The sequence below is a fragment of the Gorilla gorilla genome, chromosome 5, assembly GCF_029281585.2.
Source record: "Gorilla gorilla gorilla isolate KB3781 chromosome 5, NHGRI_mGorGor1-v2.1_pri, whole genome shotgun sequence".
Lineage (NCBI taxonomy): Eukaryota > Metazoa > Chordata > Mammalia > Primates > Hominidae > Gorilla > Gorilla gorilla.
This window is the reverse complement of record NC_073229.2, coordinates 169,806,969-169,831,313: the sequence shown is the minus strand read 5'-3', so window position 1 is coordinate 169,831,313 and position 24,345 is coordinate 169,806,969. Positions and strand designations below refer to the sequence as shown.

General features: G+C 36.6%; 1 protein-coding gene across 2 annotated transcripts in view; it reads left to right on the top strand.

The window, feature by feature from the left end:
* Positions 1 to 24,345, top strand: part of EPM2A (EPM2A glucan phosphatase, laforin) — a 106,543-nt gene that overhangs the window by 47,850 nt on the left and 34,348 nt on the right. For both annotated transcript variants that reach the window (XM_055389806.2, XM_004044795.5), the window contains exon 2: positions 2,709 to 2,883. In XM_055389806.2, coding sequence (XP_055245781.1) covers positions 2,709 to 2,883 — 175 coding nt within the window. The remainder of the gene's footprint in view (positions 1 to 2,708; positions 2,884 to 24,345) is intronic.

Genomic DNA, 24,345 nt, shown 5'->3' with positions numbered 1-24,345 from the left:
ATTATACTGACCAATGGGAGCCACAGATATTGTTTTATTTAACTAAAAAAGTAACACCCGCTTCTTGTAACTAATCCAATCAATTCAAAACAGTTGACTATGACAGTTCCCCTCCATCCAATTCCATTTCCTGGAAGTAACCATATCCAGTTTGTAGTCTATGTTTACACTTTCAGTCATGCTCTGCTGCTTCACTTAGTCACTCCTACTTTTCCTTTTCAGCTCCTCTCTCTATTCATCTTTTGTAAGTTTATCCTTCTCTCTCTGGCTGTTAAACATTGAAAAACTTTCAGATTTTGTTCTAGAACTTTTTTCCTTATTAATATTGTTTTTCTTTGTGACTCTTCTATGTTCCTATTTCAATTACCATTTACACTCAAATTACTCATATATTTATTTTTTAAGTTCAGATTTCTGGTCTTAATGTCAAATGAGTAACTCCAGCTCTCTTTTGAGGACTCCTTTTGGATATCTAAAGAGCACTCCAAACCCAACATTGCCAGAACTAGATAGATGATCTTTCCTTACAGCCTCTTACAGATTTTGCATCTCAGTGAATAGTGCCACTGTATATTGAATTATTTTCACTAGAAGCTTAAGAGGCATTGTTAATCCCCTTTCATCTTCACCTTCCTTTTCCAATTAATCACCAAGTCCTGTGGCCTTTCCCTCTTGAATCTGCATAATCCTTTCAAAGTCTGTGACCAAGCTTCATCATAAACTACCTAGGCCAATATAGTAGTTTCTTAAATGGACTCTCTGCTTCTATCTGATTGTTCTTGAATTATTTTTTTACTCTGTAGCCAGAGAGGTATCCTTAAAATAAAATCTGGTTATGTTACATGTCTGCTTAGAATATTTCAAATTTTTAGTTGCTCTTATGATAAATATCTGAGTTCTTAACATCACCTAGCACAGTACCTGTCTCAATAAATATCTGTAGAAGAATGAAAAAAACTTACATGGTTTACAGTATTTTCTATTAAAATAGTATTACTGTACGCATGTATCTCTGTATGCATCAGAAATTCTTTTTTCTTAGTAATATTTCTGTTGGATATGTTTCTAGAAGTGAAGTTGCTAGTGTAGTTTGGTTTTTATCTATTAAAAATGAAGGTTAATAGAGATGTGGTGCACCGCCTTGTAGTCGTCGAGAAAAAAATCCATTAAGAGAAAAAAGAGGAGACTGATCTAGGAAGATCAGTAATGGTTTATTAAGAGAGTCATCCTGTACCTTCTGTCTGATGGAAGGAGTTATATCTCAAAGAAACATCAAATAATTTAAGGATTTTTTGAGAGCTTACGCCAAGCAAATTTAGGTTAAATATTTTGTAAGACAGAACAAGGAGAAAAGAACAAATGAATCACATTTTTGTATTCATAACAAATGTGATTTATTTCTGTAAACCACTCATGCATTTAGTTTGCTTACATGTCTTTCTTACAGTACATTATACTTAGGTAGTATAAAGAAAGGCATGATTTGAAATGGGATGATAAAAAGGTAGTAAAAATAATGTATGAATTATAATTTTTGTAGAAATCAAGGTTTACTAGTATGTAAGACCATTTGAGCTGCTGTAAACAAAACACCATATATTGGTTAGCTTATGAAGAATAGAAATTTATTGCTTACAATTCTGGAGGCTGGGGGGTCTAGGATTGAGGCATACCAGATTCAGTGATTGGTGAGGGCTCACTTACTGGTTCATAGACGGTGACGACTTGCTGTGTTCTCACATGGTGGAACAGAGCAAGGGGTTTCTTTCACCCCTCTTTTATAAGGGAGCTAATCACATTTGTGAGGGTTCTTCTTCATGACCTAATCATCTCCTAAAGGCCCCAGCTCGTAATACCAACACCTTGGGTGTTAGGATTTCAACATATAAATTTTTGGGGGACAAAAACATTCATACCATAGCAACTAGTGTAGTTGATACTGGGCAGAATCGTGAAATAGGCAAATAATATTTTTAGAGATGTGTTTCTGCTTCCTTTGATCCATGGCCCTGGAAGGAAGATGGTGTGTCTTTGTGCATGTGACATCAGCAGGGAGCATCACAAAGGCATCAGACGCCAGAAAGGTGGGGGACTAGGAGAGGCAGGTGCTACTAGCTCCGCACTACTGGTTTTGTGACCTTGGGCAAGCTAGTTAATCTCTGTGAGACTTGTTTTCCTCATTTGAAAACAATAATAATAACTGTTTTACCTGTAAAGTAGATTTGATGTGGTCATTTATTACTTATTAATGCATTTATTTATAATTATGCATTTTTTTGTTGAGCTGATACTAAAACACTTTATTCCTGATTTTATTAGTAAATTTGCATACCGGAAAGATAGAAGTGTGTAATACAGGGGCATTAATAGCTTTAAAAACTTTTTTTAGGAGCTTCTCAGGCTGCAAAGTGATTCATAATGGCCTCTTAGAGCACTGAGAGGTACCATGAAGCTCTGAAAGAGTTAACATGCTTTTGATAACCCATGTACTCAAAGGGAGTAAAAAACTCTGATTTTCCTAAGTAGCTCTTTACAAATTCCTACCGTTGTGTTTTTCACTCTAGTCTTTTTTGTTTATACTGAAATGTGTAGATTAAGTAGCTTTGTGTTTATTTTTTTCTTGCTATTAATTTTGTATCAGCTGCTTTGAGGATGTTTAAACAAAACACTGATTTAATTGCTCTGTTTATCATTTTTTCTTGTTCTAGGCAATGGACCTCATCATGACCGTTGCTGTACTTACAATGAAAACAACTTGGTGGATGGTGTGTATTGTCTCCCAATAGGACACTGGATTGAGGCCACTGGGCACACCAATGAAATGAAGCACACAACAGACTTCTATTTTAATATTGCAGGCCACCAAGCCATGCATTATTCAAGGTAAAAATAGTGCTATATTTATAGGCATAGAAGTAGGACAAGAGGTAGCATTAGCACAATGGAAATATTTACTGTGTTCGAAACTGCAGTGTCTCACTTTGGAGGGGTCTATAGGCCTGTAGTACTTTGAGGAGAAAATTACAGTGCATCAGTGTGTGAGATTTTCTGGGTCTAGATGTGGAGGATTTTAAAAATAGAATTCTTTAATAAATGCATACCCTAGCTTCAATATATTTTGACCAGATAGTAGCTGACCAATCTCTGTACTTATGTAGTGGATTAAAAATAAGAACTACACTAAAATAGACTAATTAATATTTGTGTCCTTTATGCTACTGACTACCAGTGAAACAAAAATTGGTATTTCCTTATAAAATCTTATTCAAATAAATATGTGTGAAAATACAGACACAGAACTAGATTGAATGTGATTATCTGTTTTATTATTTGTTAATATTTTGATTTATTTGTTCATTTAATTCCTAAACCAGGAGGTTGCTAAATAAAACATAAGGCTCATTATCTTTTTCTCCTTTCCCACTCATCAGAAGTGATTATTTTTAATCACTTTATGGTTAGTTTTTCTTGAGATTAAATCTAAATCTTACACAGTATGCATATGTGTTGCTTGTTAATGTACCAGTGTAAAAATAGCTGTTGATTCCCCTCTATTACACATAAGAAATTGACATCTCTCATACTTGTCCTCTCTCCCCACTCCAGTCCCTACCAGGCATTTTTTGAGAAGTTCCATTGTTACTTACCATCTTACAAATTCTATGTCTTGACCCATCAATTTTTCACAGTGTCTCCTAGTTTCCTACATTGTAAGAGTAGAGTTTTTTTTGTTCCTGTATTTTTTTCCACATCTATTTCCACCTACTAACTCCTGCTTTTAAATTACTTTTATAATTTCAAGGCTTATAGAATTTACATTAAACTTAGTAAATATAAATGTCTTTCACACTTCGATTATTTAAAATTTGAAAGCAATTGCAAACATTTAAAATATTATGTAAGTGTTATTTATTGTAGAACGTACAGTGTTTGTACCATACACAAGGAGATGCATTCTCATATTCTTAAAGAATGTGTTATTTTGAATGAGAGATACAATTAATATAAACAGAGTTGTGAAGGGTAAAAGAGAGAGAAAATGCAATTTCACAATAGTTTTAGGGAATTAATAGTCCTCTTGAACACATTTTTCTTTCAAACTTCTGGTAGATGTTGACTTTGCTGATGGGTTGTATGCATAGAATGAGGAAGACAAGAGTTAAGCATGTCTCGTGGTTTTATGGCCTGAGCTACTGAATTAATGGTGTTGCCACTTACTGAGATGGGGAAGACTAGGAGATGAGCAATTTGAAGTAGGGATTGAGGTAAAAGTTCTACTTTAGTCATTTTTTGAAATGTCTCTTAGATTACAGGAAGGAAATTGATTTGATGTCAGAAATTTTATGGAGAGCTTGGAAATAAAGATATAAAATTGGCAGTTATCAAGACATAGATAGCATTCAAAATGTTGAGTCTAGATGAGACAATAGTAAATGAGTGAAGTATAGAAGAGAGAAAGAGAAGAAGCATAAATATTGAGCCCTGGTTCACACAATTTAGAAGTCAAAGAGAAGCAGAAGATCCAGAGAAAGGAATGAGAAGCAACACTTCTTGAGATGGTCTGACATTTAATGAGGATATGTTAATGGGTTCTTTTAAATGATCCTGAACCACATTTCCTGAATGAACCCTTTTTTCTGAAGAGTCATGTCTTGGGCTCTGGAGATTTTTTTCCACTGTATGATTATTTCTTCTCCTTGATTGCCTTTGCTCTTTGTCATTAGAGACTCTCCTTAGATGGTTGTTGGACCTCTTGGATTTACATTTTATATTTGTCATCTTTTTTATTGCTTTAAATTTTGAGAGGCTTCTTTTTTTCCAATTCAACTATCGATTATTTTTTTCTTAATTTTGGTAATTGTATTCTTAATTTTCATGGATTTTTACTTATTCTGTTATTCACTTTTTGCATATTAGTTTGTTCTTGTTTATGAATGAGTATATTCATGAATCTTTCTTAGAATACTAATGAGAGTTATTTTTAAGTTCTCTTCTCTTACTGGAACTATACTTTTTCCTCCTGAATCAATTGTTTTTCATTCATTTTGATCTTTCTTTTTTGTGTTATTATTGTTTTAGGTAACATGATTATTAGTTGTTCATATTTACTATGTGAAAGATTAGGTTGATTATTGTATATGGCTGTCATAATTTTCCTCTGCTATTACTGGCCTCTGTACCTGTGAGAGGTGTTGGGGGCAAGCTGTGCTCAGGTGGGCAGATCCTATCTTTCTCAGCAGACTCAAATCAGACAACCCACCTGCATACTTCCTCTGCCCCACCCTGAATGAAAAGACAGGCAGGGTCTGTTGTGGGGTACACCTCTCACTCTGAGAAAATTTGCTCTCTGAGTTGATGTTTTAATTTTTAAATAAAGTATTTCTTCAGCTTCACTTACAGTATCAAAGCTGTATGTGCAGGTGAGAGTGAACCTTAGTTCATATACTCAACTGTGCAAGAAAGCTTACGTTTCTTTATTTTCTTTAAAGCAACCTAGTTTTACATCCAAATCTCTATCCTACTGAATTCTCAGGTAATTCAACCTGTTATCCACTGCAAGGTGTAAATATATCTATGCTTATCAATAGTAATATATTAAAATGTATGTATACTATATAACACATTATATATTAATATAATAAATAATATATGTGTATGTATACCTGGAGTATAATATATAATCTAATATATACACACTCACACACACACACACACACACACACACACACACACACACACCAAGTCCTGGGAATCTTTATTTTTCAACATCTCCATGTGATTTTTACATGTGTGAAAGGACAGTAGTTTAGAATAGAAAAGGAATATTTTAATGCACCTTCAGTTATTTTAGTCTAACTCCCCTTAAAAATTCCAGCATAATTCACCTTCACATGAAACTGGGTAAGATGAAAATCTGAATTCAGTTTAAAAGAAAAGAGTCAGAAAGGCATTTTATATTTCATTATTAAATTGAAAACATCGAATTCTATCTGTTTGCCATGTTCATCTGACAATGTATAATGCTAAGATTATTTGTGAATTTATCTTAGCTGCTGAAATAGATACAGACAGGTAGATTATATGTTTGAGCATTTATACAATGGAGGTATTCAAACTCAACTAAGAATTTGTAATTACAGACTCTCACTCTTTAGTTTGAATATAGGAATGGAATTATGCGTAGAATTTTTTTATGGTTGGGATAAATCATATCAGAATGGAATTGCCAGTATCCTTTATAAGGACAAGGCTTTTTAGAACATATATATCTAAAAATCAAATGTTATATAATAAGATAAATGGTAACTTCATTTATTCAGTAAGAATTGTGTGGATTACTCTGTGCAGCCCATGTTGAGTGCTGGACCATCAACAATGGAGAGACATGATCCTTGCTCTCATGGAACTTATGCTGTAGTGGAAGACAACATGTAAACAGCTGCAATACAGTTAAATATTTGCTGTAATGAAGTTATATATGTAGTGTAAAAAGGGACAGGAAAAATCTTTAATTCAAGGAAATCTTTATGAGGACGTAGAACTTGAACAGAAATGTGAAGCTTTCTTTTTCTCAGGACATTTGGGAAAGGGAATTCAAGGTAAGAAGAATAGCGATATGGTTTGGCTGTGTCCCCACCCAAATCTCATCTTGAATTGTAGCTTCCACAATTCTCATGTGTTGTAGGAGAGACTAGTGGGAAGTAATTGAATCATGGGGGCGAGTCTTTCCCATACTGTTCTCATGATAGTGAATAAGTCTCATGAGATCTGATGGTTTTATAAGGAGGAGTTTCCCTGCACATGCTCTCTCTTTGTCTGCTGCCGTCCATGTAAGATGTGACTTGCTCTTCCTTGCCTTCAACCATGATTGTGAGGCCTTCCGAGCCACGTGGAACTGTGAGTCCATTAAACCTCCTTCCTGTAAACGTTACCCAGTCTTGGGTATGTCTTTATTAGCAGAGTGAAAATGGACTAATGCAAATAGCAAGTGTACATATAGAGAGGTGTGAGAGAGCAATATTAGGGTAGCCACCTAATTTTCTCCAACCAGGATGCTTTGAGAGTAAAAAGAGGTACTTTACATAATTAGCCTGAACATGGGGTATAAAAATAGGACTTTACTGGGAATGCCAGGACATATGGCAACCTAGAGAACATGTCATGTAAAAGAGAACATTCTGGTACTTCTCAATATTCAGATGCATATATAAGCTGACAAGCACCTGTCTCCATAGAGAGACTACGGTTATCCTTTGATAGATCAATGGAACAGAACAGAGCCCTCAGAAATAACGCCACATATCTACAACTATCTGATCTTTGACAAACCTGAGAAAAACAAGCAATGGGGAAAGGATTCCCTATTTAATAAATGGTGCTGGGAAAACTGGCTAGCCATATGTAGAAAGCTGAAACTGGATCCCTTCCTTACACCTTATACAAAAATTAATTCAAGATGGATTAAAGACTTAAACATTAGACCTAAAACCATAAAAACCCTAGAAGAAAACCTAGGCGTTGCCATTCAGGACATAGGCATGGGCAAGGACTTCGTGTCTAAAACACCAAAAGCAATGGCAACAAAAGCCAAAATTGACAAATGGGATCTAATTAAACTAAAGAGCTTCTGCACAGCAAAAGAAACTACCATCAGAGTGAACAGGCAACCTACAAGATGGGAGAAAATTTTTGCAACCTACTCATCTGACAAAGGGCTAATATCCAGAATCTACAATGAACTCAAACAAATTTACAAGAAAAAAACAAACAACCCCATCAAAAAGTGGGTGAAGGACATGAACAGACACTTCTCAAAAGAAGACATTTATGCAGCCAAGAAACACATGAAAAAATGCTCGTCATCACCGGCCATCAGAGAAATGCAAATCAAAACCACAATGAGATACCATCTCACACCAGTTAGAATGGCAATCATTCAAAAGTCAGGAAACAACAGGTGCTGGAGAGGATGTAGAGAAATAGAAACACTTTTACACTGTTGGTGGGACTGTAAACTAGTTCAACCCTTGTGGAAGTCAGTGTGGCAATTCCTCAGGGATCTAGAACTAGAAATACCATTTGACCCAGCCATCCCATTACTGGGTATATACCCAAAGGACTATAAATCATGCTGCTATAAAGACACATGCACACGTATGTTTATAGCGGCACTATTCACAATAGCAAAGACTTGAAACCAACCCAAATGTCCAACAATGATAGACTGGATTAAGAAAATGTGGCACATATGCACCATGAAATACTATGCAGCCATAAAAAATGATGAGTTCATGTCCTTTGTAGGGACATGGATGAAGCTGGAAACCATCATTCTGAGCAAAGTATTGCAAGGACCAAAAACCAAACACCGCATGTTCTCACTCATAGGTGGGAATTGAACAATGAGAACACATGGACACAGGAAGGGGAACATCACACTCTGGGGACTGTTGTGGGGTGGGGGGAGTGGGGAGGGATAGCTTTAGGAGATACACCTAATGCTAAATGACGAGTTAATGGGTGCAGCACACCAGCATGGCACATGTATACATGTGTAACTAACCTGCACATTGTGCACATGTACCCTAAAACTTAAAGTATAATAATAATAATAAAATAAATCAATAAATAAATGAAACTTATGCAGAAAAAAAAAGAAATTAGCACCCATTCCACGTTATGATTTATCTAGAGAGTTTTATGTGTTACATTTTAGTTTTTGATTTTTAGCCAAGGTATACATGCCCATTCTTTAAACATGTGTTTAAAGAATTTATCAGATCTACAAGTTTTATTATGAGAAAAAGAAATCTTTCTCCCTCTTCTTTCCCCCACCCAACCTCCCCCAATTTTGTCTTTCCACAGGCAGCCACTTTCATGTCTTTAAGTTGATAATTTGCTACTTAACTTCAGGTAAATGATAAATAATATGATTATATTACTACTGTTTGGTTTTAGATCTAGGTATTATCTATTGACTTTACAACTTGAAATATGAATATCTAGCTCTCTTTTCTTCTCCTTCTCCCACATCCATCCTATTGTTCAGTCTTCCCAATAAAGTAATGCGTTATTTTTCATGAGATCAGTATTCCACGTGTATATTCATATGCCTATGTAAATGCTATTTAACAACCAAACAGTTCGCAGATGTTTAAAGCTCCTTTGAAGAACTTACAGCTCTCAAGGTTGCTATTGAGAAGTCAAAGCGATTATGCTTTCCAATCTTTTATGTTCAAATGTTTTTGTTTTTGTTTTTACTTCCATAAACGAAGAAGCCTGCAGAATCTTTGCATTTCCAATAGTGTGAAATTCCATGATGAGTGTCTTGGTATGGGTCCATTTTATCCATTTTGCTAAGCTCTCAGTGCAGAAGACTTTAATTCTGCAAAGAAGTAAAACTTACTTCTTTGGAAGTAAATTTCTTCAATTATTTCTTTGATAATTTCCTCCCCTTTATTTCTGGAATTCCTATTACTGAATTATTGGATCTCTGGCCTGAGTTTTCAATTTTCTTGTCTTTGATATTTTGCATTTCTTTTTAAATATATTTTTCTTCTCCTTTTTTGTTTTTTATTATTATACTTTAAGTTCTAGGGTACATGTGCACAACATGCAGGTTTGTTACATAGGTATACATGTGCCATGTTGGTTTGCTGCACCCATCAACTCGTCATTTACATTAGGTATTTCTTCTAATGCCATCCTGCCCCCAGTACCCCACCCCCTGACAGGCCCCAGTGTGTGATGTTCCCCACCCTGTGTCCAAGTGTTCTCATTGTGCAGTTCCCACCTATGAATGTGAACATGCAGTTCACAGAAAACATGGTTTTCTGTCCTTGTGATAGTTTGCTGAGAATGATGGTTTCCAGATTCATCCATGTCCCTGCAAAGGACATGAACTCATCCTTTTTTATGGCTGCATGGTATTCCATGATGTATATGTGCCACATTTTCTTAATCCAGTCTATCATTGATGGACATTTGGGTTGGTTCCAAGTCTTTGCTATTGTGAATAATGCCGCAATAAATATACGTGTGCATGTGTCTTTATAGTAGCATGATGTATAATCCTTTGGGTATATACCCAGTAATAGGATCACTGGGTCAAATGGTATTTCTAGTTCTAGATCCTTGAGGAATCGCCACACTGTCTTCCACAATGGTTGAACTAATGTACACTCCCACCAACAGTGTAAAAGCATTCCTATTTCCCCACATCCTCTCCAGCATCTGTTGTTTCCTGACTTTTTAATGATCACTATTCTAACTGGCGTGAGATGGTATCTCATTGTGGTTTTGATTTGTATTTCTCTGATGACCAGGGATGATGAACATTTTTTCACGTGTCTGTTGGCTGCATAAATGTCTTCTTTTGAGAAGTGTGTGTTCATATCCTTTGCCCACTTTTTGATGGGGTTGTTCATTTTTTTCTTGTATATTTGTTTAAGTTCTTTGTAGATTCTGGATATTAGACCTTTGCCACATGGGTAGATTGCAAAAATTTTCTCCCATTCTGTAGGTTGCCTGTTCACTCTGATGGAGTTTCTTTTGCTGTGCAGAAGCTCTTTAGTTTAATTAGATCCCATTTGTCAATTTTGGCTTTTGTTGCCATTGCTTTTGGTGTTTTCATCATGAAGTCCTTGCCCATGCCTATGTCCTGAATGGTATTGCCTAGGTTTTCTTCCAGGGTTTTTATGGTTTTAGGTCTAACATTTAAGTCAATGTGTAAGGATGGGATCCAGTTTCAGCTTTCTACATATGGCTAGCCAGTTTTCCCAGCACCATTTATTAAATAGGGAATCCTTCCCCCATTTCTTGTTTTTGTCAGGTTTGTCAATGATCAGATGGTTGTAGAAGTGCGGTGTTATTTCTGAGGGCTCTGTTGTGTTCCATTAGTCTATAAATCTGTTTTGGTACCAGTACCATGCTGTTTTGGTTACTGTAGCCTTGTAGTATAGTTTGAAGTCAGGTAGCATGATGCCTCCAGCTTTGGTCTTTTTGCTTATGATTGTCGCGGCAATGCAGGCTCTTTTTTGGTTCCATATGAACTTCAAAGTAGTTTTTTCCAATTCTGTGAAGAAAGTCATTGGTAGCTTTATGGGGATGGCATTTAATCTATAAATTACCTGAGGCCATATGGCCATTTTCACAATATTGATTCTTCCTATCCATGAGCATGGAATGGTCTTCCATTTGTTTGTGTCCCCTTTTATTTTGTTGAGCAGTGGTTTGTAGTTCTCCTTAAAGAGGTCCTTCACATCCCTTGTAAGTCGTATTCCTGGGTATTTTATTCTCTTTGAAGCAATTGTGAATGGGAGTTCACTCATGATTTGGCTGTTTGTCTATTATTCGTGTATGGGAATTCTTGTGATTTTTGCACTTTGATTTTGTATTCTGAGACTTTGCTGAAGTTGCTTATCAGCTTAAGGAGATTTTGGCTGAGATGATGGGGTTTTCTAAATATACAATCATGACATCTGCAAACAGGGACAATTTGACTTCCTCTTTTCCTAATTGAATACCCTTTATTTCTTTCTCTTGCCTGATTGCCCTGGCCAGAACTTCCAACACTATGTTGAATAGGAGTGGTGAGAGAGGGCATCCTTGTCTTGTGCCGGTTTTCAAAAGGAATGCTTCCAATTTTTGCCCATTCAGTATAATATTGGCTGTGGGTTTGTCATAAATAGCTCTTATTATTTTGAGATATGTTCCATCAATACCTAGTTTATTGAGAGTTTTTAGCATGAAGGGCTGTTGAATTTGTTGAAGGCATTTTCTGCTTCTATTGAGATAATCATGTGGTTTTTGTCATTGGTTCTGTTTATGTGATAGATTACATTTATTGATTTGCATATGTTGAATGAGGCTTGCATCCCAGGGATGAAGCCAACTTGATTGTGGAGGATAAGCTTTTTGATGTGCTGCTGGATTTGGTTTGCCAGTATTTTACTGAGGATTTTTGCATTGATGTTCATCAGGGATATTGGTCTAAAATGCTCTTTTTTGTGTGTGTGTGTCTCTGCCAGGCTTTGGTATCAGGATGATGCTAGCCTCATAAAATGAGTTATGGAGGAGTCCCTCTTTTTATATTGATTGGAATAGTTTCAGAAGGAATGATACCAGCTCCTCTTTGTACCTGTCATAGAATTTGGCTGTGAATCCATCTGGTCCTGGATATTTTTTGGTTGGTATGCTATCAATTATTGCCTCAATTTCAGAACCTGTTATTGGTCTATTCAGAGATTCAACTTCTTCCTGGTTTAATCTTGGGAGGTTGTATGTGTCCAGAAATTCATCCATTTTTTCTTGATTTTCTAGTTTATTTGGATAGAGGTGTTTATATTATTCTCTGAAGGTAGTTTGTATTTTTGTGGGATCGGTGGGATCTTCTTTATCATTTTTTGTTGTGTCTATTTGTTTCTTCTCTCTTTTCTTCTTTATTTGTCTTGCTAGCAGCCTATCAATTTTGTTGATCTTTTCAAAAAACCAGCTCCTGGATTCATTGATTTTTTTGAAGGGTTTTTTTATGTCTCTATCTCCTTCAGTTCTGCTCTGATCTTAGTTACTTCTTGCCTTCTGCTACCTTTTGAATTTGTTTGCTCTTGCTTCTACAGTTCTTTTAATTGTGATGTTAGGGTGTCAATTTTATATCTTTCTGCTTTCTCTTGTGGGCATTTAGTGCTATAAATTTCCCTCTACACACTGCTTTAAATGTGTCCCAGAGATTCTGGTATGTTGTGTCTTTGTTTTCATTGGTTTCAAAGAACATCTTTATTTCTGCCTTCATTTCATTATTTACCCAGTAGTCATTCAGGAGCAGGTTGTTCAGTTTCCATGTAGTTGTGTGGTTTTGAGTGAGTTTCTTAATCCTGAGTTCGAATTTGATTTCACTGTGGTCTGAGAGACAGTTTGTTGTGATTTCTGTTCTTTTACATTTGCTGAGGAATGCTTTACTTCCAATTATGTGGTCAATTTAAGTGCGATATGGTGCTGAGAAGAATGTATATTCTGTTGATTTTGGGTGAAAAGTTCTGTAGATGTCTATTAGGTCTGCTTGGTGCAGAGGTGAGTTCAAGTCCTGGATATCCTTGTTCACCTTCTGTTTTGTTGATCTGTCTAATATTGACAGTGGGGTGTTAAAGTCTCCCATTATTATTGTTTGGGAGTCTAAGTCTCTTTGTTGGTCTCTAAGGACTTGCTTTATGAATCTGGGTGCTCCTGTATTGGGTGCATATATATTTAAGATAGGTAATTCTTCTTGTTGAATTGATCCCTTTACCATTATGTGATGGCCTTATCTCTTTTAATCTTTGTTAGTTTAAAGTCTGTTTTATTGGTGACAAGGATTGCAACCCCTGCTTTTTCTTGCTTTCCATTTACTTGGTAGATCTTCCTCCATCCCTTTATTTTGAGCCTATGTGTGTCTCTGCACGTGAGATGGGTCTCCTGAATACAGCACACTGATGAGTCTTGACTCTTTATCTAATTTGCCAGTCTGTGTCTTTTAATTGAGGCATTTAGCCCATTTACATTTAAGGTTAATATTGTTATGTATGAATTTGATCCTGTCATTATGTTAGCTGGTTATTTTGCCCATTAATTGATGCAGTTTCTTCATAGCATCGATGGTCTTTACTATTTAGCATGTTTTTGCAGTGGGTGGTAACAGTTGTTTCTTTCCATGTTTAGTGCTTCCTTCAGGAGATCTTGTAAGGCAGGCCTTGTGATGACAAAATCTGTCAGCATTTGCTTGTCTGTAAAGTATTTTATTTCTCCTTCACTTATGAAGCTTAGTTTGGGTGGAAATGAAATTCTGGGTTGAAAATTATTTTCTTTAAGAATGTTGAATATTGGCCCCCACTCTCTTCTGGCTTGTAGGGTTTCTGCAGAGAGATCTGCTGTTAGTCTGATGCGTTTCCTTTTGTGGGTAACCCGACCTTTCTCTCTGGCTGCCCTTAACATTTTTTTCTTCATTTTAACCTTGGTGAATCTGACAATTATGTGTCTTGTGGTTGCTCTTCTTGAGGAGTATCTTCGTGGTGTTCTCTGTATTTCCTGAATTTGAATGTTGGCCTGCCTTGCCAGGTTGGAGAAGTTCTCCTGGATAATATCCTGAAGAGTGTTTTCCCACTTGGTTCCATTCTCCCTGTCACTTTCAGGTACACCAATCAAATGTAGATTTGGTCTTTTCACATAGTGCCATATTTCTCGGAGGCTTTGTTTGTTTTTACTCTTTTTTCTCTAATCTTGTCTTCTTACTTTATTTCATTAATTTGATCTTCAGTCACTCATATCATTTCTTCCACTTGATCAAATTGGCTACAGAAGCTTGTGCATGTGTCACAAGGTTCTCGTGCCATGGTTTTCAGCTCCGTCAGGTCATTTTAGGTCTTTTCTACACTGTTTATTAGTTAGCCATTTGTCTAACCTTTTTTCAAGGTTTTTAGCTTCCTTCTGATGGGTTAGGACATGTTCGTTTGGCTCGGACAAATTTGTTATTACTGACCTTCTAAAGCCTTCTTCTCTGTCAACTTGTCAAGGTCATTCTCTGTCCAGCTTTGTTCCATTGCCCCCAAGGAACTGCAGTCCTTTGGAGGAGCAGAGGTGCTCTGGTTTTTAGAATTTTTAACTTCTCCTCTGGTTTCTCTCTATCTTTGTGGTTTTATTTACCTTTGGTCCTACAGACCTACAGGTGGGGTTTGGTGTAGTTGTCCTTTTTGTTGATGTTGATGCTATTTCTTTCTGTTTGTTCATTTTCCTTCTAACAGTTAGGTCCCTCAGCTTCAGGTCTGTTGGAGTTTGCTTCAGGTCCACTCCAGACCCTGTTTGCCTGGTTATCACCAGTGGAGGCTGCAGAATAGCAAATATTGCTGCCTGATCCTTCCTCTGGAAGCTTCGTCTCAGAGGGGCACCCGCCTGTATGAGGTGTCTGTTGGCCCCTACTGGTAGATGTCTCCCTGTTAGACTACACGGGGGTCAGGGACCCACTTGAGGAGGCAGTCTCTTCGTTCTCAGTGCTCAAACGCTGGGAGAACCACTGCTGGGAGAACCACTGCTTTCTTCAGAGCTGTCAGACAGGGATGTTTAAGTCTGCAAAGTTTCTGCTGCCTTTTTTTCAGCTATGTCCTGCCCACAGAGGTGGAGTCTATAGAGGCAGTAGGCCAAGCTGAGCTGCAGTGGGCTCTGTCCAGGTCGAGCTTCCTGGCCACTTTGTTTACCTACTGAAGCCTCAGCAATAGCAGACGCCCCCCTCCCCCCACCAGGCTGCAGCCTCTCAGGTTGATCTCAGACTGCTACACTAGCAGTCAACAAGGCTCCGTGGGCATGGGACCTGCCGAGCCAGGCACGGGAGAGAATCTCATGGTCTGCTGGTTGCTAAGACCATGGGAAAAGTGCAGTATTTGAGTGAAAGTGTCCCGTTTTTCCAGGTACAGTCTGTCATAGCTTCCCTTGGCTAGGAAAGGGAAATCCCCCTACCCCTTGCACTTCCCGAGTGAGGCAATGCACCGCCCTGCTTTGGCTCACCCTCCGTGGGCTGCATCCACTGTCCAACCAGTCCCAGTGAGATGAACCAGGTACCTCAGTTGGAAATGCAGAAATCACCTATCTTCTGCATCGATCACACTGGGAGCTGCAGATCAGAGTGCTTCCTATTCGGCCATCTTGGAATGGATTCCTAAAGATATTTTTCTTAAGTTTATCATCCCACACTCCTATTTAGTTTTGTATTTCTGCTATTATTTATTTTTGAGGAAAATAAGTTTGAGTTTTTTAAAAATATTATTCTGTTTTTATCATGGTTAGATTATTTCTAGGGAGACAGCAAACAATTGTTTTTTTTTTAATTTTAAAAACAAATTTCTTTCCCTGACATTGTTTTTGTGTGTTCCAAATTGTTTTAATGTATTTTTTTCTCTTCAGTTTGTCTCAATAGCTCACATTAGAGGATTTCCTCTGGTACCTGGAAATTCTTAGTTTTTTGCTTCTCTTTAAGTGTGGGAGACAAAAGCACAGATTAGAGGCTGTGAGTATATAGATGGGTGTGTGACTACATGATCTGACTGCTCTATTTAGATGGGAAACCTGTGATGTGAGATCTTTAGATCTTTCCTTCTATACTACTTTTTTTTCCTAGACAAGGCTTTGCCAAACTCCTGCCTGGAGGGTGAAGGTCTGTACTGGGACCTGAGTGTAGGAGGCTGGCTGAGGGGATCTCTGCTTCCAATGTACGTAATACACTTAATTCCTCTGTTTTTATTGTGATGTTTCTTCCTTGTGCCGGGGTTCCCCCAGTCCGGAGACTTCTTTAACCTTTTCAAGAGAATAAACCTCGTCTTTTGCTAGGACTGGGGAGGGAAAGTTTCCCAGCTGAGGAGAGTGTAAAAGTGAACCTGGCATCTGGCTGCTTCTTAAACGGCTTTCAACTAGTTCTTATTTCTTTTTCTCGTATCTAAAAGTATCTGGTGGTACCCATTTCTGAGCCTGTTGGAGATTCCGTAGTATCATTGTAGTTAGTTCTCACCATTCCCTACTGCTGGCATTAGGACTTTGTTGTTTGTTGTAGCTCTGTTAAATTTTTCAACAATTAACCAATTGCTTTCCAACTTCTATAATTTTATTGTTACCGTCTTTTCATTTCTGTGTCCTTAGGGGCCTGTGTTTTAAAGGGATTTGGGGGAAGAGTCAAGAATTTGGTGAAAGATTCTAGATGTGTGGAATCAATTTGTGTGCAATAAAATAAACTGAAATAAAATATAAAACTTGGTAAATAGCTCAATAAATATTAAATCCACATTTAGCTTGTACTATGTTTCTTTGGCCCAGGTAAGATTCTTTCATGCTAGAATGAGATTTTAAAAATCAATGTGCATTTTTATATTTAGGCTACAGTTAGGACCAAACTACACCACCCTCTTCAATAGAATTCTTTTTCATGCAAAAGAATGGATATTTGCATTAAAGGACACATATAACTAACTTAATGAGATGTTAGTGGTTAAGGTCTGTAATTTCTGTTCCTTGAAAAGGCTTATTGCCAATTAAATACACTTCAAGAGGCATAAATTAGATTTTATGAACATCACACTTCACACTCTTTCAAAAATGTTACAGTTTAGAAAATGTATTGTAAAATCATGTTTATACTTTTACCTTCTTTGGCTCAGAAAGAAATTCTATACAGTAAATTTTGAAACTCAAAATTATTTTACACACTATAGAACAATAATTTTGCACATTTAAAAATACTATTTTATCTGGCATTCTTTTTAATGAATGAAGTTAATTACTTTGGAGACAAGACTAAGGAGCTAGGGTTCTAGCCTCAGCTCTCTCATTTACTCATGGGTAACCTTGGAACAATCCTGTAACAGTTCTAGAAATTTTAATTTCCTAATTTGCAAAGTGAGCTGGTTGAACTAGATGACTATTAAAAGTATAGTTCTGGAAATAATCAAGGTTAACACCTGATTAATGTCAATGTTAATTTCAAAAGCTAAGGCTTATATCACATTTTGCCAACATGTAATATTGACTCACAATGACTATACTCCATATCAGCTTCTCTGCTTTCAGATCCAGGGACCAAAGGCCTGAATTCCACTTATGCCTCAAGATGGTGCTTTCCCTCATTTTTGTAGCTCAAGACGTACATTCAACTCAAGAGTCCAACTCTACAGCAGCTATATTTGGAAATACACATACTTTATAGCCAGTATATAAATGATTTTTAATAAGTATGTATACACTTCTTGTATAATGATAAGATTTTTTTTTTTACTTTGCTCGCATTTATAAATCAAACTTCGACAAGAATCTTTTTTGGAGTAAACAGAGAATAGCCACAGAATTCGGTGTGCAATGGGACCTAATTACATAGTCCTGCTTCTATAGTTCACAGTCAAGACATTACTGGGCAAAGATAGACACTAATTTCAATTGGCATTTCCATCTGATTCAATGATTTGAGATTCTTTTAAATCTTAAGACCAAGATTACAATTGTTCATGTCAGTAGGAAAGGAAAACAACATGCTTCTCCTTTTTGTTGAATTCTTCTGACTGGGGAATGATTTTTATTGAGTGTTAACTGGGCGTGTGAGAGTTCTCTAAGAGTACCTTTTTTCTATCTGAATAATGCTGTTCATACGGTCAAATTAATTGCTAGATATCCTCTTTTTCTTATGTTTTCAAAATATATTTTTATATAAGAGAAATATATTTAAATATATTAAGCAAAATACATATTTTATCTCATATATATCATTATATTAGGATGATTTATTTTCAACACCATATCAAAGAATATTAGTGTTAGATAGTAGCATCTTAATGGTAATAGGGCCTAGTGCAAGCATAGTCCCTTAATTCTTGTTTCTTAAGAGTCATTTAGAACCTATCAGCTAAAGTGTATGAAGAAATAAATCAGTTTTGGCAGACCATGCTGTTCTGGAATCAGTACAATTGTAAAGGAAGCAGCTGGATTTTTGTGCTCCCTCGTGTATTATCAGCAGCATTGTTGTTTAAATGGTGATGGAAATGTCTTGACCAGTGGTGAATGAAAGGAAGATTGGAAAGGAGAGAGCTTGACTGCTAGATCTCAGGTTGTATCATAGGAATGGTGGTAAGAAAGATAATGATTTTATCATATAAATTAAGCAAACTGGATTTATTATAAGTCATGAATGATGTGGGTACGATATGGTGGTTTTACTGTAAAATATAGAATTTTACTACAAAAGAGAGCAGAGCAATGACGGAAGGTTAGAAAGGTGAAGGAAATTTATAAGGTGGGAGTCATAGCAGAATATTTTCATGTTAATAAACATTATCCCAGAGAGTAGAGAAAAATTAATGATTAAGAAGAGAAAGGAGAGAACTGCAGGAGCAAAATCTGTGTGTAAGCAAGAGTGAACTGAACCAGGAGAATAAACGATTCATCTCTGGTCCTAGGAGGAAGGCAGAGAACTTGGGCATGGATCCAGTAGGTTGAATCAGCAGTGAGAGCATGTGGAAGTTTGGTTTTTGATGGCTCTTTTCTCAGTGAAATAGGAAGCAAGGTCATCAGACGATAATGAGAAGAGAGAGAAGATTTAGGTTTGAATGAGATATATGGACTGGGTGACTAATGGAATATAAATGTACTGACTCATGAATTTTAAAATAAAACTCTCCCAATTCCAATATGACAGTGGCCATGACAACCAAAGAAGAGTTATTCTTTCTTATAACAAATACAGAAGACAGAATATTTTTGACAAGCTTGGCTAGCCTTTTTCCAGGGTTTTCTATGTGACGCTAGCCAGATCAGAAAGAAGTCTAAGTAACATGCTGAAGTGGAAGGTTGGCAGACTGGAAATTTTATATGATGTTTTTCAGTGCTAGAATTAAATCTATTATGCGAACCATTATGGAAGGTCCACTTCAGGAAGGCCAGCTGATTATATTAGGGTCAGTGAACACATCAGGGAATATTTATATCTTGTTTTCAGAAGGTGTATTATGGTCACTTTGCCATTCATTGATTATGATTATTTAAATTGGCTTCAAATGACTTGTTTCTTAGATCATAGTCTACTCTTTTGCGGAACAGATGGGAAGGATTATCAAACCCTTGGAAGAGGGTTCAGTTAAAAACCAGTAGTCAAAATGCATATATTACTTACTGTGTATTAGAATTAATTTTGCTGTTACCTATTTCTATATCGTAAAGGCCCTATTATAACTTTTCTGTTCACAGACTTTTTTTTGAAACATGAACTCTTTATTATCTTGTTTTGATAAGTTGTAAAATGCCTTTCCTGTCTTCCTTTTTCTAAGTCCTTTTAATTTTTCTCTTTCGATGTCATGAAGACTTATTGTTCCTGATAAATGAGTCAATAGTGATGAAAATATCAGCTTGATTCATTAGCAGGTATAAACATTACACTGAAAAAAATACTGAGTGTATCAACACACAGACCTACTCACACACTCACTCATATATACACATGCATGTACACACACGTATACACTGATAACATCTACTTGTACAGGCTCTCCCTTGTATAATGAAAGAATTATTTTCTATCCACAGACCATATGGTGTGTTTGATGGTCCTGTAGCAGGACTCTGGGATCCACACTGATGAAAATAGGAAGTAGATTTTAGATGTTTTACAAATAATATACCGGGCAAGTAAAACCATATAATGCTTTATAACCCTTAGCTACTTCTGACTACGAGGGAAAAGTCATCTTACACAGTGTCCCCTCATGCTATAGATGAACAAAGTGGGAACGAAAGCCATGGAGGTACTGCTCTGGGATCATAGCAGCCAATGAGTAGCAGAACTGCCATTCCCAGATTCTCCTCCATCCGCCTCTTAATTATTGTATCTTCACAAGGCAGGGTCTCTACTTTCTTGCCCCAGAGTAGTCTATCATCAATTTCTGACCAATACATAAAAAAGGATACAAATGAATGCCAAAAAAATCGTGCCTATTTTCATTAATCAAATTTTAAAGCTTATATATTCCATATAAGTCTAGATAAGTTGAATTAATTATAAAAAGGACCTGAAACCTTTTTTTCTCTCCAAGGACCTTCATGCCATTTTTTAAAAAGATCTGTTTATTCAGTCATTTGCCTTGTAGTTTAACTCACCTCATTGTCCTTCTCCATCTTATTATCTTGACCATTATATTAATTGCTTGTCTCATTATCCTTTTTTTCTTAGATTGCAGATCCTGTCCCAACACCCCTTTCTTCTATAAGACTTCTTTGGCCTGTTTAGCTTTACTGAGGCAATTATTATTAATCTTAATTTATTTGCTATCATTTCCATTGCTGTACCCCCCAGTTGGACATGTTTACTGCATACCCCATTAGGAATAGGCACTTGATGTTAGAGAAAGGCATTTTATGAGAGGATTTTACAGTACAGAGTATGTCACATTTTTTTTTTACTGCTATTCCAGCCTAATTATATTAGGTATGACTCCTCATGCTAAGTTTTATGGAAACTTAAATGTGTAAAATCTCGAAGCTCAGACCCATAGTTGCATTAAATAGGAAGTCACCAACGAAATTTATTTAAATGTTGACCTCTCCAAGGTCTTAAGATTGTATTTTGACAGCAATTTTTTGCTTGGCCAAACTTTAGTCAGGTCCCTGAACCTCCTCCTAGACCACCTGTAAAAGGGCCTGTATAAGCATTTTCCTTGTAAAATCCATTTTTAGCAAAGAACCCAGCTAAGTCAATTTAGCAAGAACCCCATCCTTGATATCTGATCGGGTTCCTCATTTTCCACTATCCCCAACTGATATCTGATCCCCCTGACATGACTTTAGTGAGAATCCTGTGGATAGGTTTTGCCAGAATCCCATTTACCCCTGATATATCCTCTTAGTAATTTTCTATCCACTGATCCCCACCTTGCTCCTTGACTATAAATTCCTACTTGCTCATGCTGTATTCGGAGGTGACCCAGTCTCTCTCCTCCACCACAAAATCCCATTGTTTTAGTCTCTGTACCTATCATGATCAGTCATAATCAATCCTAAGTTTACCTTACCTTGCTTTAACAAGTATCATTAAATGATTTTTTTGAACAATTTTCAGGCTAATTTTTCTTGGTCTAGTTTTAGGCAGAATGAGAAACCTAAAGCTAAAATTAATGATCAATCAGGAAAGAAAATTCAGCATATCAAAAATGATAAACTAATTAGAAAAATGATCATTTGTTATAAAAATAATAGGTTTATACAAATGATCAGGAATGATTTTTTTGGTGCCAAGTATAGTATATTTACATTTATATAGCTACTTGTATGTTTACAGTTTGTTCCTAGTCATTTCTTAGACAAATTAGAAAGAGAGAGAAGTGAACACAGAGAAGGAAGTGGGAAGAAGAGAGGAACACAGACTTCTCATCTGGACTTGACCAGTTTTCATTCAGCTATTCTGTGACAGTAGGTGGGGAAATGGTTTTTTCAAAAACCCATTTCCTTTCCAAGCATGCTCTGTCCCTTGAAATTTTACTCTGAATAATCTGTTGTTTCTGATGTCCAGACGTTTGGAAATAGGGCTTTTTGTGTGTCTTATTGCTTATAGCCATAATGATGAGTTTTTTTTACTTAAGATCTTTCCAAAGAAAGCAAAGCCCAGAGATGCAGTGAATGTGAAAGAACCATTATGATAGAGATCAGTGATCACATGTATTGATCAAAGATGCTCAGCCGGAGTAATGGTTATTTACAGTTGAGGGGGTTTCAAGAGCCATTCTTTAACTTAGGATAATCAAATCCGATACTGTGAATTAAGAAGGAATAAAAGGGATAAATCAAGTAGAGTAAATGTTGGAAAATAGATTTGAACATTCATATACCTAGTTTCAAAATCTTTTTCATGAGATTAACACTATTTCCTACTGAAAAAAGAACACGTAAAAAGCTGAGTTTAGAAGTATCATTCTGATTACATACCATTTTCCCAGTATTGTATTAAGTACTGTGAAAGTTTTTCAGCTTAAATAAAGTGAAATCAGATGGTGTTTGTTTTTAATCACAAAGGTGTTCTTCACTTTCAGAAAGGATTCCCTTGCATTTAAACAAGTTCACATTCTCAGGATAGAGCAGTGGGGTTGGGATTCCTCTTCAGCCTGAATTAATAATAGCTGAGGCATGATTTTGTTCCGGTCACTATGACTAGAAAAATTCAAAAGTAGAAAAAATATACACTCAAGATTCTATACAGTAATGCACCAGTTAATTCACACTTCAAAGATGAGTAATGAGAAGTTTAAAAGCTGAAATTTGTGGCCTGGTGAACTGCAGATTGTGAAAGGGCGTTTATAAAACTTTACATAGGAATGCACCTCATCTATCAGGTTTTGCCCCTTCTGTTCCCCTTTCTTCTTTTCTTCTCTACCACTGTCTTGATTTCCAGTCTACTTCTTTCTCGGACCCGCACCCGACTTTGTTTTTCAGGGCCTCTGTTGCTGTGCCCTGTCTCCCTCTCTAACCTTCTCTGTCTTTTCTTGTCCTCTCTTCCTATTTTAGTGCCCTTTCCCCTTTTCTTTATCGTCTTCTTGATACTTTATTAACTGGCCACGATATGAGATTGAAGTCCAAGTCTAAACCCATATTTAAAACGTTTTGTACTGTCTGTTCTAAATATGGTGATTAGGTGACTTTGATCTGCTTTCATTCTTTTCATTCAGCAATTTTTTTAAAAATTTATTATTTTATGTTATTTTGTGGCAGAGTCTTGCTGTCTCCCAGGCTGGAGTGGAGTGGCGTGGTCTTGGCTCACAGCAACCTACGCCTCCTGGGTTCAAGCGATTCTCCTGCTTCAGCCTCTTGAGTAGCTGGGACTACAGGCATGCGCCACCATGCCCAGCTAATTTTTATATTTTTAGTGGAAACAGGGTTTCATCATGTTGGCCAGGCTGGTCTCGAATTCCTGACCTCAGGTGATCCGCCTGCCTCTGCCTGTCAAAGTGCTGGGACTACAGGCATGAGCTACCGCACCCAGCCAGCAAATGTTTTTTGAGTGCCTACATTTTGCTAGGAGTTAGATATTGGAGTAAAAAGTTAAACAAGGCTTAGTGTCTCCTTCAGAAGCTAATAGTCTCATGGTAGAGACAAATAAAATATGTATTATTGTTCCCAGTATTGTATTAGGTATTCTTAAAGTTTTTCAAGTTAAATAATAATAAAATAAAATGGTATTTGCTTTTATCACAGAGGTATTCTTCACTTTGCTTTCCCTTACATTTAGACAAGTCCACATTCTCAGGATAGAGCTATGGGGATCTCTTTTCAGCCTGAATTAATAATACCTGAGGAATGATTTTGGGTTAGATATTGGGGTACAAAGTTAAACAAGGCCTAGTCTCTTCTTCAGAAGCTAATAGTCTCATGCTAGAGACAAATAAAATATGTATTACTATGAAGATCTTAATATCGTTGTTAAAAGATAATTTTTCAGAAAAATTAAATTTAATAGAGTTTAATTAAGCAAAGCATGATTCACAAATCAGCTCCCCACCTCCCACCTGCCCTAGCCTGCAACCAGAATAGGTAGGTTCAAAGCGACTCTGCTACATGGTTGGATGATATTTATGGATTTTAAAAAAAGCAAAATGAAGTATAGAAAATGGAAGTAAGGTACGGAAACATCTGGATTGATTACAGCTTAGCATTTAGCCTATCTGAACACAGTTTGAACAGCTGGGTGCCTGCGATTGGCTGGAACTCTGTGGTTGGTACAAGAGTAGGTTACAGTCTGTTTACACATCCAGTTAGGTTACAGTTTACTATGCATGGAGAAACCTTTAGGACAAACTTAAAATATGTAAT